The following is a 20,621-nucleotide window of genomic DNA, read 5'->3' as shown; positions in this document are numbered from 1 at the left end:
CAACAAGTGCACAAACTTGGTATTAACGTCATTGCCCTCATGACATCACATACTGTAAAGCGACAGAGGGGCAGGGGTATTAATCACCTTCAGTGATAATTCTAGTTAGTGGTAGCCTTGATAAAAACAAAACAAAACAAAACAAAAAAATCATGGGCATACAACCTGTATATACTTGGGTTTCACTTGAACTAATGTTCTCCTGATTATTAGTCAGTTGTCATATCCACTAGACTACCAAGCTTCAGGCGGACTGCCAGTACTGGTCCTCTATCTAATGTGTGTGATCATTTGTCTAGTCATGATTACATTCTGCCATTTGCTACGAACTCGATCATCCGGACAGTAACACGATGAGGCCCTGCCAAAGAGGGAAACGTACAACAGTTTTAAATCCTATGTTTTTTGGTACTAGACCTATCTGTGAGGATGAGCCATTCACACCCACCTCTAAATGATTGCTTTTAATATAGTCGTTCTGTCTTGTTCATTGATTTTCCTTGACATGTCAACTGACGGTCCAGTTCTACTAGCCCGAACTCTGTGACTATGCAATGATTTATAGGCTCACACTAGATGGAAGGGCCTATACTGTAAAAGTGGAAATTTTAGCGGTGTTGAAGTTTTCACGCTTTTGAGCAACCACAAACGAGTGCAAAAATAAAAGCACATGAAGATTTTTGCTTGCCATATGTTCCAGTTGACTCCATGGAATTAAAGACACATGAAACTCTTCTTACCTGGCCGAGCGCCAAAAATTAGTCGCGCGAAAATATCCACTTTGACAGTACCTGGTACTTTGTTTTATTGACAGGCAGTGCTTGAATAGCCTTGAGACCTGCTGTACCTGATGGTGTGTGATCTGTAGTGAAGAATAATCCATTAGTACAAGGAACTTTGGCAAAATCACATGAATAATTCATAACCCAATCCGTTCTGCCATTCCCCCACGGCTTAACACAGGTTAATCCATTAGCTGTGGTAGAGAAATACCAAGGGGGTGGCCTTGCATTTGTATATAAAATCCACGATGCATTGGAGATGAGATCTCCTTTGTATATCCAAGCAAAAGTATATATGAAATTTACTGATAGAATATCAGAGTAGTTTCCATCCTTCATGGGTGCCAGCTCTGGACTGCTGAGTGTTTGTTAAATGTGTTGGCATAATTTGTTACTCTTTGACATTCACTCCAGTGGTAATGCATAATTGAAGGGCTGCACAATTTTTCTGCTTGTACAGTAAATACATTGGGACTAAAGAGCATGAGTTTACCTTGATATGTGTTGTGCAATTACACAAATTAACATCCTATGAATGGATAACTAGTAGTTTTTTGTTTGTTTTTGTTTTCATGGGATTTAACTCCAATGTGCAGGCATGCGAGACCACGTAATCTGTGCAATATCTTATTAATAGTGCATGGTCATGAATGCAATATGCTACATAGTTTGCCTGACAAATGCATAATTGGTTCAAGAGCAGTGAAGTTTTTCAAGAACTAAGTGCATTTTGGCTAATTAAATGTATTTTTAATGCGGGTAGGATGGGATATTGCCTGACATGTCAAGCACCTAATGTGTTGGTACATGAAATTGAATTTTGCATACATCCTCTTTGAAGTGCACTGGTTTTAGGCTTATGTTAAGATCACAGAGGTGATACTGATTAAGATACAGCACATGGCCCATGTATGTATACAAACTAAAAGATGCCTAATTCACTCCATTTCAGTGCCTATATGCAAATGTCCAGTTCAATGCATTACCAAGGACAGTTATAGATTTGGCAGTTGGCACGTTGCCAAGTCTGTGCTCTCTTTTTTGAGGGGCTGTCTTGGCTCATGGATTCACTGCTTATCTTAGATTTCCACGGACTCTGACCCATGAAAGTCTTTAAAAAAAAATGGATGCACCTATTTCTGAGGTGTGAATACACAGGTGGGAATGTAATGTGATGGTCTCCATCTCCCTATCCCATCAACAGGTGAATGCGAGGACGGAGCTCGCTATCAGGTATAACGACATCTCACCCCTCGAGAACCACCACTGCTCCGTGGCTTTCAAGATCCTTGAGAAGGTAAGAGGAGGACCTGTAGTAATCATTGTGAAAATCAATTGGTTGTTCACTTTAAATGTCACATGCTTTCCTAATGGAAGATACGAAGAGGAGAGCCTGGAGTGATAATGTTGATAATCAAGGGGGTTGTTCGCGTCAAATGTTGCATGCTTTCTTTACACATGTGAAATTAACCCCGTTGAGGTTGAGTCCCGAGTATACTCGGGCAAGCATCTATGGGAAATGTGTTTTGTAGCAAAATCAAACCATCCTTAACGGGTTAAGCAGGAGTGTCAGTTACTAGGCAGAGATGAACATTCCTGAACAAATTTTCCTTTGATGTTCGTAAAGATGGAAGATCTTGTTATTGGTAGCTTTTTATTTGTCATTCATTATGATTGCGCAAACCGTATACCATCATGTTGCTTTACAAAAAAAAAAAAAGAAGGGATGTAGAAAGTGTAACATGATAATAAGCATTATGCTGGTATACAGTACTTACATTGTAGCAAATCCTTATTGGTTGAAAGACATTGTCAGGCTGTTCACTGAGAAATATCAAAATGTCTCCATCAATTGCTAATAAATGCAGAGAGGAAGGAAAGAAAATAGCGCATAAAAAGTGGATAATGAGAGGAGCTTCTCGAAAGCTTTGGTAGGCAAACTTGTCATGATGAGTGTGATGTAACTGGCTCTTCTTTCCTCTTTTCCCCTTCTTCTTCCCCTCTTCCCCCCCCCCCCCCACCCCTCCACTTGACACCACTTTGGCTTCCTATTCCTCATCCTTTCTTACTATCTCTTTTTCTCTTTCTTCCATCACTTCTTCTCCCACTGTCCTCCATTCTGCTTCCCCTTATCTTGCTCCTTTCTCTTCATCCTCTCTCTTCTCCATTTCCTCTTTCTACTTTCTCCTGTTTGTTACCCTTCCTCTCTTCTTCCTCGTCTTTCTCCCTATCTTTCTCTCCGCTTTCCTCCTTTCTCACTCATCTTCCCCTCTTTTTTTTTCTTCTGTCTTCCTCCATTCTGATTTTCCTCCTCTTCCTCCTCTTTTCATATCTCCTCTCTCCTTCTGTCCTTCGTTCTCCTTCTATCTGTTCTCCTTCTTCACTTCTTCCTTGTGTTCTCTTTTCTCCCTCATTCTTCTTCTTCTTCTGCTGTCTGCCATTTTGCTCTTCCCGGTTTCTTTTCATTCCTCATCTCTCCTTCTTTTTATCTTTGTATGCCTCATCTCTGTACTTCTTCTCCTCCCTTCTTCCCTTTTTCCTTTTCATGCTCTTCTCTTTCCTACCTTCCTTCCCATCTCTATCTCTCTCTCCTTCTCCTCCGGCCAACAGCCCCACTGCAATATCTTCAAAAACTTGAGTCCCGAGATGTTCAAACAGGTGCGGGAGGGCATCATCCGCTGTATCCTAGCAACCGACATGGCCAAGCACAACGAGATCCTCAACTGCTTCAAGGACCTGCTCCCAGTTTTCGACTTCAGCAATAAGGCGCACAAAGACACGGTGAGCCCCATTGTCAAGTGTACAAGATTGGTTTGAGGTCTTTTTTTCCCTTTCTTCTTTTCTGCTACCGCTAATGTCTCATTACATAGAGTACCATTCCCTTGAGAGATTTTGTCTTCAATGATAGTTGCACCATCATACAAATAATGGATACGACTTTACCTGTGGATATGTTGGAGTGAGGCACTACGTATGTAAAAGGTATGCACAAAGTGTACATTTGTGGTAAAAGATAGTGGTGTAGTGTTGTATCTGTAACAATACCCTCTACAGGGCTCAATGGCTGCATCGCCTCAAAAATACATATTAACTGCATCTCCTCAACAATACAGGCATTATTTGTTTTATAAGATTGGTCTACCAAATGAAAATTCCGTCTTGATATACTGTAGATCTGTCATCAGTACACATGATCTATTGGGTTTGATTTTAGTGTATGTACTCCCTGTCATCCATCAAACAAATTCAATAATTGCTCATTTTACGGGGGACCCTTTGTTGACCAACTGCTGCCTGGCTCACACGAGGCACCCCAGCTGGCTGTGCCCACTAAACTCGGCAGGAGCTCTCCACAGGTACAATTATGCCGCAATTAGCTCCGTCGTTGAGGTCACACATGCTTACCATTGACTTGTAAGTGTACTACCCGACCACTGCACTCAGTACTTTTCTGCATAGAAATGAACACACAGATACATCTAGACCTGTACATTTACTTGATGTGCTGTTGGAGCAGAAACCAAGCTTGCAAAGACTTCTAAGACAAGTTGTGGTTTAATTCACAGTTATGCTTTCTCACATGTGACAGAGCATCGGGCATATTGGAAGTCAACCTGTGATTAATTTTAATGTATTTATTCAAATACGTAAACATAGTTTTTTTTTTGTCTTGTTTTATCATTTAGAAACTTATCAATTGAGAATTTGAATTAAAACAAATGATTTGAATAGGTCAGTAAGGCAGTTAGTTTACTCAGCTACTTTAGTCAATTAATATGTTCCATTTTGAATGAATACAAGTGAGAACATATAGATGTAGATACAATCACTTAGAAATGTCATGGCACAATAAATTCAAGCACATGATAACAGAGATTTTACACCAATACCGAAATAAAGATAAAGACACACAACACGAAGCATAGCAAGGTTGAAAGTAAGAATGCTTTTTACTGCGAATTGTCCTTTTTCTTGACTATATGTGTCGATAATTGCGAGGAAGACTCCAAATTTGTGAGGTTAACTGTTTGTAGTAGTGTTGCACACTTTAGCTGTTGTGTCCACGCAATCCAGTTAACAGACCCTAGTTATAGAAAATCCTAATTTACCCATACTTTATGCTGCTCTTTTTGCAATTAATGCTGTGGGACATAGCAGACCAAATTCCATAATGACGAACTTTTAGCTCGATCATTGAAATATTGTGGTAAATACTCTGGTGCCAGATTATTACAAGACCTTTAGGCCTATAGTGTTTTACATGAGTTAGCCCAAGAAGTCAGAAAATTTTGATGCAGAAATTATCCTCTTCTGCTCATTAGTTCTTCTGCTCTAAATCAAGCCTGCCCAAAATTAGGGGGAAAAAAGAAGAAAACATTAAAGATGCATTAACACTGATCTCTTAAACTGTATTGCCAATTTCAAGATCAGTGATTTGTTTAGCAATATTTGAGGCTTCCAATAATTTAGCAATAGACACGAAGAATGGAGTATGACCGAAATAGAACTCTAGTATTAAAAGAGAGGTTTTTTTTTTTTTTTTTTTTCTACCTGACTGAACACTATAATAAAAGGAATGAATTGTAAAATGTTTGGTAGGAAAGATATGGCATCAAATGAAAGGAGTGCCATTTCTTTGATTGTAAGACACAGATTTCATTGTAGATAGTGAGTTTTATGGCATTGTGCAATCGTCTCATCTCCTGTTAATGCTACAGCCATTGAATATGAGCCACTTTGAACCATTTTGTGAAAACCGGTCACCAGGTCATCTTATTCCGCCTGCTTTGTCCTTCAAGAGTCTAACACAATTAACTCCCACGGGATTCTCCCATTGCGCACATTTTTTTTTTTTTCTATTACAGGTGATACTCCCCTGTGCGCTGTGTAGATACACAGTAGTGGGGCATAGTAGGGCATGACACAGAGTGTGATCAAATAGAAAAATATATATAAAACCACTTCTTGTTGGTCATTCACAAGACTGGATTATGGTGAGACCATCTTTATTAATTCATCGAAATGAAGCAACAGTAATAGTAATAACTCTGTTTAACTGAGCACAAAGATTCTTGTGGAATGGTTAAAACAAACTTTTCTTCCATAACAGTAGGGTGTTTATGATGTAATAGTTGTGAGGTTAATAGTAACGGTCTGTGTCCATTCACGTATAGAAAGCCATAGCCATCAAAATAACTGATAACGAATGCAAGAGAGCGCTGTCAAAAAATACAAAGGAATTTGTGTTTGCATTGCTCCCAGTGATCATCAGAGAAACACAGTTCCATTGCTTATCCAGTGAATGTTACTATGAGGAGGGGTTCAGCTTCAAAATGTCAGTGAAGAAGATGTGATGTAAGAGAAATAAAGAACGTATTAAGCACAAAAAGAGAAAAGGTAAAGGCCTCATTTTAGCAAAGGCATCTACAAATTGTACACAGTTTGTCACCTGATTCACCTCGTAATCAAGGCCAAAACTGATACATTTAGTGGGCAAATATTTTCGTGTAGTGACCATCAGACTGTGCAGTGTGTGTGCTCATATCTGTATCAGTGCAATTACCCCCCCCCCCCCCCTCGGCTAAATACTGGTTTGTGATAAGGTCAGAGTAAAGATTGGGGTTAGGGTGGTAGGTTCAGGGTCAGAGTTTGGGTTTATAGGGTTAGGATTAGGTTCAGGATTAGGGTCAAGGGTCTGGGGTAATTGCCCTAATCCCCTCATATCAGTGGCTTAGAACTGGAAGGGCTTTATCACAAATTTGGGAGGTATTGAGTCATTGGTATTACATTGAAGAGTTTAATCTCCTCTACATTATGTTGTCAATTTTAGATTATTTTCATTTTCAGTATGAAAATGTTACTACAAGTTAAAACCACAAGGGCACTATTTTGTCCTACATTTGGAACAGTGCTTATAAATCTACTCACATTTGATGAAATAACCTTTTATTTCATGAAAATTGATTGTTTCATTTTCATTACACTCCGATCTTAGAACGCGATAGCACCTTCGGGTTCTCAGCTGATGTTATCATGCAAATAAAGTTGGTGTGCATCAGCCTTACCAGGGGTAAAAAAAGAAAGGAAATGTCAGGCCAGTTAGAATGTCCCACTTCAAACTTTGTGACTGTTTCTATATGCTTTTCTTGTCTTCATGTTTGTGACCATTCTGTGAAAGCTCTCCATATGTGGCTTAACACTCATGAGTAATTGCTCAGCAGATTTGGGGGTTACATGTGCGAGTTTTCTACTTCAAGTGTTTGCTCTAGGAAGACACCTGCGGTGCAGGGATTGTACGTTTTGTCGTAGTGAGCATCTGTCGTTCATTACATGCTCATCTGCTGATTGGTCAATTGACCTTCGACTCGAGTAAGGACACCCCCCCCCCCCCCCCCCCCGGGCAGATGGTCAGCTCCCGATGATTGAATTGCATTGTTAGTGGTGATTATTGGTTGCCTGGCAACAAGAGGACAATGGACAGATGAACGGGAAGCGTAGATTGAACGCTGGAAATGGGAACTCCTGGGTCGGTTAATTGTCGCCATTGTTGTTTGCCTACGTCACACCGGCGGATTAACCACAGTCTGTGACGTGCCTCTTACACCTTTTTGTTTTCATTTCATTTCAATGTCTGGAGAGCAAGAACAAACTGTATTTGGATGAGTGCTGGTTGTTCATGTTATGTTTACTAGTACCACCTGTATCTCATAGCGTCAGTTCAAGCGACAGTAGCTTTGCATGTTCAGGCTGATTTTACTGAATAGAGCATACACGGATATATTCTATTCAAGCAGAAGGGCAGAGATTTCAGCAAAATCAAGCAGAATATATGAAAGTTTTTTATGTTTAGTATGTTTTCCCTGAATATTTTCATGAACTGGTTACAATCTTGGCATGTACAATGTTAATTCAAAGAGATGATAATTATTGTCATTAACTCCCAAACCCTCCCATCAGTACGTATGAAAAAAAGAGGAAATATCAAATTTCATTTTATAGTATTTATCAGGGGCGGATCCAGGAAGTCCGTAAACGGAGGGGGTGCCTTTACAAAATTAACCCATTGAGGACAGACTGATTTTGCTACAACACGCATTTCCCATAGACACCTACCTGAGTATACTTGGGACTCGTCGTCAATGTGTCCCCTCCATTTTGTTCTTTTTATTTCTTTTGTTTTTAACCAAAATAGGGGGGGGGGGGCTGAAGCATCCTCCTCTGGGTCCGCCACTGATTGTATTATTCTCACAACCATTCCCGTAGAAATGCTATCATTGTTCTGTTGTTGAAACACCAATAAAAATATGATGCAAAATTTATGAACTTTTCTTGTTGATTTCATGAAACCGGGAACCTTTTTTTTTTTCAAGAATTATGTGTAGCTTAGTAGCAAACTTATGAGGCCATGTAAAATTTAATGATTATTTCATATAAAGTGTGCTTTTGATGACAGAAGCTGAAGCTGAAGTTATGGGGGAGTCTGGAAGGCTTCCATGAGAGGGCTCCCCCCTTCAAGATGCAGAGCATTTTTTTTTCCCCCTCACTAACCATATCAGAGTTCTGTTTTACACACCAGTCATAAAGTCACATGCTGTGGCAGAGAATGTGTCTGAACACTATCTATGAGGACATATTTTGAACATAATGGTATTTTATGTGAGATCAGTCTGATTTGCTTGAGAGTCCTGTCACAGGATCCGTTTGAAATAAAAAAAAAAATCTTCAATTCTTCTTGAAATTTTTGTAGGTTTCAAAGCAAATAACTGTTTCCAAGGAGATCCCACTTTTCAGAACTTGTTCGCAGTGAACTTGTTGGATTGAGTAATTTATGTCCTTTAAAAAGACATATAAATGTAGAAGGGTTAGAAAAAAACAACAACAAAAGTGCTCTACGCATTCCCAGGATGCCAAGCAAATGGGGATGGGGGTGGCTACTTCCTTGTATAAAGTGCCGCTCCCCGAAAGTCACGGAGATGCCTCGCAACCGTCGGCGGGAGAGTCACGCTCTCGAACGAAGGGGGCGACGATCCGAAATTTCTCCCCCGCGCACGCGTGCGTGCACATTCATGAGCGAAACATGAGACGGCTTGCCCACTTAATGGGGTGTCGTGTGACACACATTTTCAGAGTGAACGTAGTTTGCAACGATTTTTTCCTTCCTTTTTTGGGGGGGGAGGGGAGGGCCATTGCTGTCGTAAATGTGTAAGTTGTTTTATTTATTTGTTTCAAGCCCTTTGTGGGAAATACAACCCATTAAGAGTGATTCAATTTTCAGGAGAGCCTCCAAATGCTATTAAGTTTCTGTCTGAATTTCGCATCCAAGCACGTCGATTACAGCGAGCACCATTTTACGTTAGATAAAGGATGCTACCTGATTTTGAATCACATGGCACTCCGCCCTCTTTGAAAACTTAGAATTGGGATTTGAATAATGATTATTCTCAGAACACAGATAAGAAGGATCCTGTTGTTGATTTAACTTATCTGTGATGTTGCCCTCAGTACATGGTATCTTTGAAATGTTGCAAAAATGTCAGTCAGAATGATATACGTTGTATCATGGCAAACGGCTGCCCTGAATATGTTTGAGGTATGCTTACAAAACATGTATGAAGAGTTTAAATATAAAAGCCAACATAATTCATTTTCATCAGTTTGAGTTCTTTTAGATTGAAAGTGCAGAAAAACAAAGAAATCAATTGAAATATAAGGGGGAACTTCAATAATATATTTGAAAATATTTCGTGTCAGTTGTGAGACCATTATCATTAAAAACATTAAATTTGTCCATATTTGATGATGAGCTTTCTCAAATTATAGTGAAAATGGCTTTTCCATTTGCATTTAGACTCTTTATATGTGTTCATAATTTCTATTTTCATTTCTTTGAGAGAGTACTATACATGTATCATGCGAACTCCTGATATGGATAGCAGAGAGCAGTGATGTGTCCAACAAATATTAGAGAGATATCATCATTTGGGTCTTATCTGATGAACTACTGACTTTGCCCGCAGAGGATTGTCTGAGGAGTATCTGTGGAGAGTGGGATTCGCATGCACTTCAGCCTCAAACTACAGACAGACAGACAGACAGACAGACAGACAGACACACACACACACACACACACACACACACAGACACACACACACACACCCACAGTATTCAATGAGCAGGTGCTGTCCATGTCTACAACAGGAAATGGGTATTCCCCCATTTCCTGAGCCAATCAGAGCACTGGCGATGGAAATCAATATCACCCCTGATGAGAGCAGGATGGTGTTTCTGCATTTCTTTCCTCCACCCCTGCCTGTACTTACCAACTTCTGCCATTTCTCTCGCCTCATCTCTACCATATTTTATATCAATTTATCTATCAGTGTCTGTCTTTTTGTCTTCTTCTTACATTCTGTCTGTTTGTTCCTACCTGTCTATCCATTCATCAGTCTCCCCCCGAGTCAATTCAATTCATGTCTTCATGTTCACAGTGATTTTCTCTCCTGGATGCTATCTCTCTCTCTCTCTCTCTGCCTGTCTGTGTATGTATATATGTATGTATGTATGTATGTATGTATATATATATATATATGTATTTATTAATCTGTTTATCTGTTTATCTATCTATCTGTCTATCTATCTATCTGTCTATCTATTTATCTGTTTATCTGTTTAGCTATATATCTATTTATCTAGCTATCTATCTGCTTATCCATCTGTTTATCTATCTGTTTATCTATCTGTTTATCTGTCGGTCTATCTATCTATCTATCTATCCGTCTATCTATCTATCTATAGTGATCTATCTATCTACATGTATCTGTCTATCTATCTATCTATCTATCTATCTGTCTATCTATCTGTCTATCTATCTACAATTGTATCTATCTATCTATCTATCTATCTGTCTATCTATCCACCATGTATCTATCCATCTAAATGTCTTTATATCTGTCTATCTACCTATGCATCTGTCTACGAAACCCTCTCACACCTAGTCATGTCTACTTGTTTGGTGTATCTTATCATTTACATCAATGTCGGGCAATTTGTCAATCAGTTGCAATAAAAACAACTCAATACAAGAATTTCAGTGATTTGAATAAATGTACAGCACCCGCTGCATGCTATAACAATTAGAACCAGCACTAGCTGTCGAGCAGAAGCTCAGTGGTCTAGTGGATAGGACGCCTGTGTCCGATGATCAGGAGTCCGTATAAGTACAAATCCTGCCTGAGTATGCATGCCCATGATTTTTTATCATGATGGCTACTGCGGTGAACACTGATTAAAGGCATAATTTACCATTTGCAGATGAAACAAAAACCCAGCATTAGTGCTTTAACATTGTTCTAAAATGTGAGTTAGGGATAGAAACAACAACTGTTAAAATTTGAATCCGTATAATCGATGTTAAGTGTTGTTAAATACACAAAATGTTAACAATAGTTATAATAAAAATGTTTCCAGACTAAACCGTATACAGTTACGGTTTATTGAGAAAAACCCTGATATCTCCTTATATTTCAGGTTTTATTGCAAGTATTTCATATGGTAGGATGTTTTATGATACAACAGACCTACACATATGCTTCAAATGTGATATCTTGAACATTTTTGAAATCACTGCTCCCAAAGGTAAACTGGACCTTTTATTGGGTGCTAATTTACGTCAATGTATGGCAATTTGTCAATCAGTTGCAATAAAAATAACTAGACGGAAAAAATCCATTAATTTGAATGTGTAGTGTATCTGTAGGCCTCTCCATCTACACTGTGTATGATCTCTCCCTATATTTATACCTCTCTCTACACGTATCTTTCTCACCATCTTTCACTTGTGCCTGACTTTACCTTTAAGCGAAATGTGCAAAGTTGGCAAGTCGTCGGCTGAGTCAGGCATGCGAACATGGCACACGAAGAGTTACAAGTGCATTCTATTGTTATAGGTATAAAGGCAGTACAACTTTTTTTTTTAATGTGTAATATGTCTAGTGAGTGAAGTGAGTGTTGATACTTTCCTGTTTGCGCTCATTTTCACACAAGTTTAACCTTTGGGACAAGCCTAGTACAGTGCACCCATTTATCTTACTTAAAAGCCGTCATATCAAATGAAAATCATCCCAGTTATTACGTGTCTGGAATGATTGATTTGACAACGGGTGTGGTGTTTTTCACATTCTGCTGTCTCGTATTAGAAATAAAGTCCAGGTCGATGGGTATCATTGCTCTATTTCTCTCATAGTCTCTGTCGAGCACCCTCAAAAAATACTTGAATGCGCCGCACCTTTGGAGCTCAGCGTCAATTTGTCTATGTCACATCGATCCATCGCGCTGGCACATTTAGAGTTGTAATTACAAGAAATAGAGCATGCCAGTGAAGTTATCATGGGGGGGGGGGGGGCGGAGAGAGAGAGAGAGAGAGAGAGATGAGTTGCTTGCTGTTCATTGAAAAGTTGATCCTTCGGGATGGGGAGAAACTATGGAATGCTGGGATGGTGGGGTGATGCAGTTGGAGTCGGTTTCACATTGAGGGAGGTATTGATACATGGTGTGCAACGGATGCAGCGATTTTCTGTAAAAAATGTGGAATTTAGATTAGGAGTGAGAATGAACACCTCGGAGAGGGAAAGAGTACCCCTAGGGAGAAAGATGATAATGTGAACCAATTTCCAGCATTATCACCTCCCGGAAAATGATCGTCCGTTGCCATGGCAACAGAAGATTGATACCTTCCAAAAGACAGTCAATGTCTATGCCCATTTTGTGTTTAAACCTTGTACTCAATTCTTGACCTTTGGTCAGCCAGTGGTGGTGATTGGGATGGTTTTGTCCATCTCTTGATCACTTGACACAACATCTGACCAGCATACCTCTCCCGGTAATGCACATCTTCGCATTAAAGGGATTGCATAGTTTTGGTTGAGACCTAACTTCAGGCTTCCAACATTTTTTGGTGAGATAATGAGAAACCTCTCATGAAATAGGAAAGAGCATGTAATTCCAAAAGGGATTCAGTGTTTATTTGATGAAGGTTGGTTTTTGAATGGCTGAGATATCCCAAAAAGAGCAATCCTGACAAAAGGTGGAACCCACTTTTGAATAGGATTGCTTTGTTTTACTTTGTTTTTGGATGCCTAAGCCACTTCAAAAACCAATTTTCATCTAATAAACTTTGAATTCCTCTTAGAATGATATGCTCTGTATCATTTCATAAGTACTTTCTGGGTGTCTTGCAAAGAGTTAAAAGCCCAATCCTGATCTCCACCAATACTATACCATCCCTTTACACATGGCCATGTGTAGGACATGGATTTTGTTTAATCTCTACTGTCCATTTCTTGACCATCACTCCTCACAGCTGACCAAGATATGCATCAAGGTAGCAGACATCTCCAATGAGGCGCGGCCGATGGACGTGGCAGAGCCGTGGATAGACTGTCTTCTACAAGAATTCTTCAACCAGGTTGGTAGTGATGATAGAGTGTCTTTGGCTCTTTACTGTATTATACACTGTTTTCATGGAGGCTGGATGTCAAAGGTCAGTTTGTGACCCTGGATAACAAAACCAACAAAAAGCTGCCAGACATGGAGTTTTGATTTAGGACAGATTCTAAAAAAGCACACTCTATGCATTTAGATGATGTATAACTCAAAAGAAATGAATTTTCCTAACCTGCTCAAATAATAGGAAAAAAGTGCGCACTCTGGAAAAGTGTTCTATGAGATAAGAGGCTTTGAAATGTAGGGTCTAATTAACACGTCGAGGACGGGTTGATTTTGCTTCAACATGCATTTCCCTTAGACACGTGGCCGAGTATACTCAGGACTCGTCCTCAATGGGTTAAGTGCTCAATCCTCACCAAGATGTGTTCTGTGCAATGAATTTGCCCCCCAAATACAAAACAAAACAAAAACAGTTTGTAAAACAGTCATGTTGTGGTCTTAAATGTGGGAATTATGCCAAAGAATTGCTCTTTCAGAACAAAATCAAAACTGAAGAATCGACTAGGTTGACCCATTCTACCTATTTTGAGTCATCGAGTCAAATTTTGTTGGTTTTGTGATGCACAGTGACATGAGAAGTGCTTAATCAGGTGGAAATCCAGAGCAGAGCACAATCCTGGGTCTTTAATAACACATTTTGCTCTGATGGTTGTTGGGCGAATCAAGCAATTCCATTGGCTGAAGTGTCTCACTGAATCGTCCAGTGCTGAGTTATTCATTAGGAGTGGTGCGCTGGTCAGGCTTCTACTGGCTCATGAATAATAAGCAGATCTCTAATGGCCCTCGCACTGATGCAGTTGGCTTCCCCTCTCTTTGCTTACAACTTTTAGCGGTTAAAGAGAGAGGACAATAGATAAAGGTTAGAACCTGGTATGAAAAAAAAAAGAAAAACAAAAGAGAGAAAGAAATAGATTAAACACATGAGTGACTTATGAACTGGTAGATTTGCATTTCTGTTCAGTTGGACTAGAGCCTTTGGTAAAGTGTAAATGGACAAAAAAGCAAATCCTAAGTTGATTTCAGTGAAAAGCTTTCTTTTTGGCATGTTGACTATGTTACCTTGAGGAAAATGAAGAATCTTCTGTCAAATCCAAATTCAAATGAAAGAGAAGAACCAATATTAACAAAAATGGTGGAAATTTGATTTTTTTTTGGCAAATTAGGAAACTTGCAAATGATATTTGGTTCTTGAATTTGTCTTATGAATTCTTAAATCAGTATTCCAAAATTAGAAGACTAAAATAAAGAAAGTCTGTTCATTTAATCATCTTTGAGCAGTAACTCTCAATGTTATTTGAAGTTTGAGTTGACAGAAAATTCTTTTCCCCCTTTAGTTTCCCACTTTGTTTTTGTTTGAGGTAAAGAGATAAAGAAAAGGTAAACTAATTTTTACTAATTCATTCATGTCTCTCATTGTGTTAGACTGGTCTTTTGTTATCATTGTTATCTTGAAGGACATTTTCAAATGAAAGACAACATGTCAGTTTTTGCAATTTTTGCTCTTGCGCCTTGGAGGGCAAAAACAAGTGTTTTCACTCATGCATAAAGTTTCCCTTTCTAGCTTGAAACCCAATTAAATTACCCTTGATATTGTATATAATACAATGATTTTCATCAAAGTCTTCTACGAAAAATATGAACTCAAAAAATAAAAATTTTAACTTTCTTTCTTTCCATTTTTTTTCTGAGTGTTTAATGATTGTTGGAGCTTATGACCTGTTCCTCAATCAGTGTATTATATTCTGTGCTTAACCCATTCAGGATGATCTAATTTTGCTGTAACACACAATTTCTGTAAACACCTTCCCGAGCATACTCAGGACTAGTTTTCAACCAGTTTCAGAATGAGGATAGGTAATTTTGTCGGACAGTTTCCCTTTCTTGTGCTTTTATTTTGTCAGCAGTTTAAATCATTGCAGAATCTCAAGGTAAATTTGCTTGCACTCTAAATAAAAACTGTGTCATTATCTCGCACAAGCTAATGCCAATGTACCTCTCCCCCATCTCATTCGTGCCCCACATCCATTCTGCATCCTTCCTCCAGAGTGACATGGAGAAGCTGGAGGGGCTCCCCGTTGCACCCTTCATGGACCGGGAGAAGGTCACCAAGCACTCTTCCCAGACGGGGTTCATCCGCTTCGTGCTGCTACCCCTCTTCGAGGCACTGGGGACGCTCTTACCTAAACTGGATGTGAGTTTGCATTGTCTTCTTTTTTTTTGTCTCTCCAAACTTTTGTCATTTCATTTATGTCATGTTTCCATACACTGTTAAAAAAAACCAAAATGTCAAGATTACTCATACCATACCTCTCTCTTCAGACTTGACAATAGAGGGTGCTATTACTCCATAAAACCAAGTGCTGTATATAGGGAGAATCAGGTCATTTGCTGACAGTGGGTGCCGTGTCGTTGCCCAGCGAAGTGCACATTAGAGGCTTTAGCGTGTACGCTCAGACATCATAATCAAAGCAAGCAGTGTGGTTAACAATGGGCAATGCGTGTGAGCTGCGTTCACACATGCATAGTTGGATTTGGTAACAGCATGGAGCCTGATGGTCATGGGACCATCAATTGACCAATCAAAGGCTTCAAATATTTCTGGTGCCACTTCCGGGTTTCATCAGCTAACAACAACAACAACATAAAAAGGCCTAGAGTGCAACTTCTGCTGCCACTTCCATGTTTCATCAGCTAACAACCCCCCCCCCCAAAAAAAAAAAAAAAAAAAAAAAATGAATAAAAAATAAAGAATAAAAGGCCTTCAGCCCAACTTTCTGATTCTACTTTCAGGCTTCTTCAGCTGACAAGCCAAAAAGAAAAAAAGAAAAAATGGGCCATACCCACACTCCCACTTCAAGTTTTCATTGGTTGGCAAAAAAAAAAAAAAAGAAAAAGAAAAAGGAAAAAAAAATTCACTCTGGTACAACTTGCAATTTGCGTCACCACATTCTATTTTTCTTCCGGGTAAAAAATGTGTGTGTGTGTGTGTGTGTGTGTGTGTGTGTGGAGGGGGGGAGGGGGACCCGAAGTGGTTACACCCTATGTATTCCTACAACTGTATGTATTGTGCAAAAAAAAAAAAGTTGCGGTTTTGAGCCTCCCATTATGCTGGCCCTGAGTATTCACGTGTGAAAGAAAACGCATACAAGAGACTAGCGGATTGCTGTCATCGTGAGAGCAATACTTTCTGATCCCCTTAGAGATGGTAAGGAATACAATGTATGTGACCATGCATCACAACAAAAAGTCGCATGCCCTGATCTTACTTGTGAACTTAAAATATGTGAAATGGGTCAACCTGGTCAATCTTTGGGGGTTTTTTTATAGTTTCAGAAATGGCAACTCTTCTGCATAACTGTAAAATTTGGAATCATAAAAGAAATGGAATTTTTTTTTTTTTTTTGCAGTTTTGTAAGAATTTAGTAGAATTATGTGATTAGATACAATTTTACATGTATGTTACAGGAATCCCTTTGCATCTCTTTATAATTGTTAACACACTCTTCACGTTCAACTTTTGAAAGGATGATGCTACTGCTTTGAAAGTTTGTATGAATCATAAATTGATTGTGCTCATATAGTGTGCAGAATTTCAGCCCAATCCCATAATTCCTTCATTATGGTAGCTATAGAGCATTACATCCTGTTTTTGTCCTGTTTATTGCACAGAGCACAACTTGGTGGGATTAAGCTCTTGAATAGACCCTAAACTTCCAAGCCTCTTTTCTCAGTAATCACTTTGCCAGTGTGTGTATTTTCTTTCCATTATTTTAGTAGGTAGGGGACATCAATTTGTATTGAGTTATACATCATTTCTAAGCTTAGAGTTAGCTTTGTCAGAACCTGCCCTTAAACTTAAAATTAATGTCTGGCAATGTTTCAGTGGTTTTGTGATGCAGTGTCGCATATGGAGGTGGAAAAAAAAGAAGAGGTTATTCAATATGCAGTGGGGAAAAGATGTACTGTAACAGATTTTTATCAAATTTTGCCCCCTGAATGTTTTAAGATCACAACTGCTGATCTGCAATTTGAACAAACATGTCTTGGAAACCGAAACCGTTGGGATTCCAACCTGTCATCTACTGCTTCCCAGGCAATGACACTACCACCAGGCTATATATTCCTGGTGGCTGTTTGTGACACAATAAAGTTGAAACAAATAACACTAGGGCTCTGAATTTTGACATTGTCAATTCAAAATAGTCCCACGCTGATGAGGCTTATCGACTGAAAGGAATTGATTACTCCATGCAGAGGGGAGAGTATGGAGGTTGTTCAATATTCATGTGAACACACAGAAGGAATGGGCAGTATGCAAAATCATGGTCTGTTTGTGAAGTACTAAGAAATGTCTGACTAATAGTATATGAGTGAAAAATTGTGATTTCCACTTCCCTCCTTGCTAATGTCTTTGTTGTCATCAAGAGCTCAGAAGTTTGTAAGTATTATGTAGGTTCTAAGCCAATGTAACTGAGCAATAAGGGTGGAAGTTGGTTCGTGTTTAGGTGTTGTATAGACAAGTCTAGTAGCTGTGTTCTGTATCTGTTCTGCATCTGTTACTTTCAGAGTCATATAATCGAGCCGGTGCGGTACGCCCTCAAGTATTACTCGGAGATGGCGAAGGCACTGGAGGAGGAGAAGAAGCGTAGCAATGAGAGGCGGGACTCCCTCACCAACGGGAACAGCACGACGTCAAAGAAGAACGTGGAGAACAGCTCCTCCACATCGTCGACGACATCGTCGTCGACCAGCTCGCTGGGCCAGAACGGCAAGAGGCCGCCGCCGACAGTGGGCAACACGGCCAGCAACAAAGCAGGGAGCAACCCGAATTCAAATAACCCTCACGGGGGAGCTAAGGGGGAAAGGAAGAGCGGCATTAAGTCCCCCTCGCCGGCGTCGTCGAGTTCAAGCACGAAATCGACGGCGAAGACCAAATGACGGTGGTGCTTTCTCTGCGGGGGGAAGTGAAGAGCCGAGGAAAAGTGCTAAACGGACGAAGAAAAAAAAATAAAGAAAATATGATGAAAAAACAAAAAAGACGTTTAGAATTCCTCACTGTGCCAGGACTGCAGGTTGTCGAATGTCGGAACATACAGGGCTGTATCTCTCTTTCACTCTCACCGCTCTCGTATCATTCATATCTAGAAGACTGGACTGATCTCACTTTGCAGTCGCCGCTGCATACAGCCAGCCTCTTCACCCAAATTGACTCTTGCCAACACCAAGACATTACATGTGGGACTACAAACAGCATTTTCTTAACATAGATCTTGTGATCTGTGAGCCAGAAGCTATGACCTCAAAGTTGAAAGAAAAAAAAACAAAACAAAATAGGAGAACCTGTGCAGACTTTTCCCTCTATCCTTACTGCAATTTCACAACAGCAGAATCAATATCACTTTGATATTTATGTTTATTAGTGTAAACCAAAAGATGTAGTCTTTGATATGATATTTTTTTGTGCACTTCTACTGTAAGTATGCAACATTTGAATGAAGACATCATATACCATAGATAAGAGTGATTTTTAGGTGGAAAAGATGATGACACACCTAGAAAATGTGACGTTATACTGTCCTATGCATCTCCGTGTTCCTCGTTGTTAATGTTTCACAGTGGTAACTTTTTTCAGAGGGCCTATCAATATTGCAAAATTTGACATGAAAACATTTACCTCCCAACTTCATCTGTAGATTAGATTTTCATTGTAGTTGGCAATAGTCTACCTTGCCACAGATTTTTATTCATCGTTAAAGCCTCATACAGGTAGGCCTACTTATCTGCGTAGCAGCGTGAGAAAGAATTGGAAATGTCCTATTTCCATGATAAGCGTTAATTTAATTTCATTTGTTCTGAAGATGTACAACGTACGATGAGGATCAATCTTCTTGAAATTAGATTTCAGTAGATTATATTGTTGTTCTAGCTCGTATTCTGATGAGAATGGACTTTTTGAACCCGAAATCAATGCAAACAAGTATTTATTTCATGATTTCAGTACATTTCAGGCATTCTTTCAGTACATGGTGTGAATGATCTGACTTTTTTCATGTTTTTCGTGTAGGACTATTGCCGGTGCGTGTTCTACATTAGCAGAACAACACCACTATTTGTACCGGGTCTTTTTATTATGAATTTACAAGTTTAAGTCAGTGCTTGTCAGTACTTTTAAGCTAATTATCTGATGAGCCTAGGTGAAACAATTTGATTATTTAAGATGATATAGAGGGTGGAATAATTCACATCAGCAAAGATACAAAGAGTGTAGTTACCATGGGAACAACTTGTCTGCCTGGTTGCAAGCAGCGAAATGTGATCGCCCTTGAGGAATAGCAGGATTCTTGTCAGTTCTTATCCAATGCCAGTACTCCACCACAACAATATGGCATTCTTTTTCTTACGTTTTTGTTCAGCAGAGTTCTTTTTTTTTTTCTATATTGGACTGTTTTATTTCTCTTGCGTAAATAGTGGGAACAAAACAAACAATAGTCATCACCATTTGGAATGGAAGAAAAAAAAAAACCCTTCTTTCCTGAAACTGTGATCAAGATTTGACTTAATTGGTTTGAATTTGACCAGTATCCATCAGTTCCTGTGCGAGGTTTTATATGATACGTGAATTTTGGCTGCCATGTGCATTGCATGGCAGGGAAATTTTAAAGAATTCGGCAACAGCTTCTTTCTTTTCATGCATTTTTTTTTCTTGCTTTCCCTTGGGCTATTTATCTAAATTCGGACTTAAAAGCCTGACTGTTATAATCAAATTCATATCTGGTGATCAATCTCACACAAAAATAGATATTAGTGTTTTCTTTTTTAAACCGTAGATGTCAGTATGTTGTTTTGCCATGATTTTGATAATGGTTTGCATGTTGCTTATCATTAGGATGATGGAGTTGAAATTGATCATGTAATGAAGGATAATTTTATATTTTCACATTCTGACATCGTAGATTTTGATGATCTTTCTGAATTTCTTGAACTGCTGTATTTGCCATATATAATAGTGAGTCTAATTTTTCGCAAATCAGGACTTCCTGACAATTAGGGGTTATATTCACGATTATGTAGCACAGTACCGAATACTGAAATGTATGCATACTGAACGCCACACCCATTTCGAGACCTGAGTTAATATTTTTGCATGTTTTAACTTTACAAACAGCACCTGACGTGCAAAAATCTTTAAAAACAAACACAGTATGGTCTGGAGACATCTCCTGTAGTAGTTGAGTTTCCACATCAATTTAACAGAAAAATCTCCTTAGAAAAAATGGGAATAGAGAGAAGATTTATCCATGCTCTGCTCTCTTCGGGGATAAGTACCAACCATCG

The 20,621-nt window shown here is 39.2% G+C and overlaps 1 protein-coding gene across 1 annotated transcript in view; it reads left to right on the top strand.

The window, feature by feature from the left end:
• Positions 1-18,489, top strand: part of LOC140238796 (high affinity cGMP-specific 3',5'-cyclic phosphodiesterase 9A-like) — a 269,607-nt gene extending 251,118 nt beyond the window's left edge. The window contains exons 9-13 of the mRNA XM_072318693.1: positions 1,987-2,079; positions 3,393-3,563; positions 13,141-13,245; positions 15,331-15,477; positions 17,853-18,489. Of these exons, the coding sequence (XP_072174794.1) occupies positions 1,987-2,079; positions 3,393-3,563; positions 13,141-13,245; positions 15,331-15,477; positions 17,853-18,224 (888 nt within the window). The 3' untranslated portion in view covers positions 18,225-18,489. The remainder of the gene's footprint in view (positions 1-1,986; positions 2,080-3,392; positions 3,564-13,140; positions 13,246-15,330; positions 15,478-17,852) is intronic.
• The last annotated feature ends 2,132 nt before the right edge of the window (positions 18,490-20,621 follow it).

This window comes from Diadema setosum, chromosome 15, assembly GCF_964275005.1.
Source record: "Diadema setosum chromosome 15, eeDiaSeto1, whole genome shotgun sequence".
NCBI lineage: Eukaryota > Metazoa > Echinodermata > Echinoidea > Diadematoida > Diadematidae > Diadema > Diadema setosum.
Note: the sequence above shows the minus strand (reverse complement) of the source record. Positions and strands in the feature narration are given on the sequence as shown.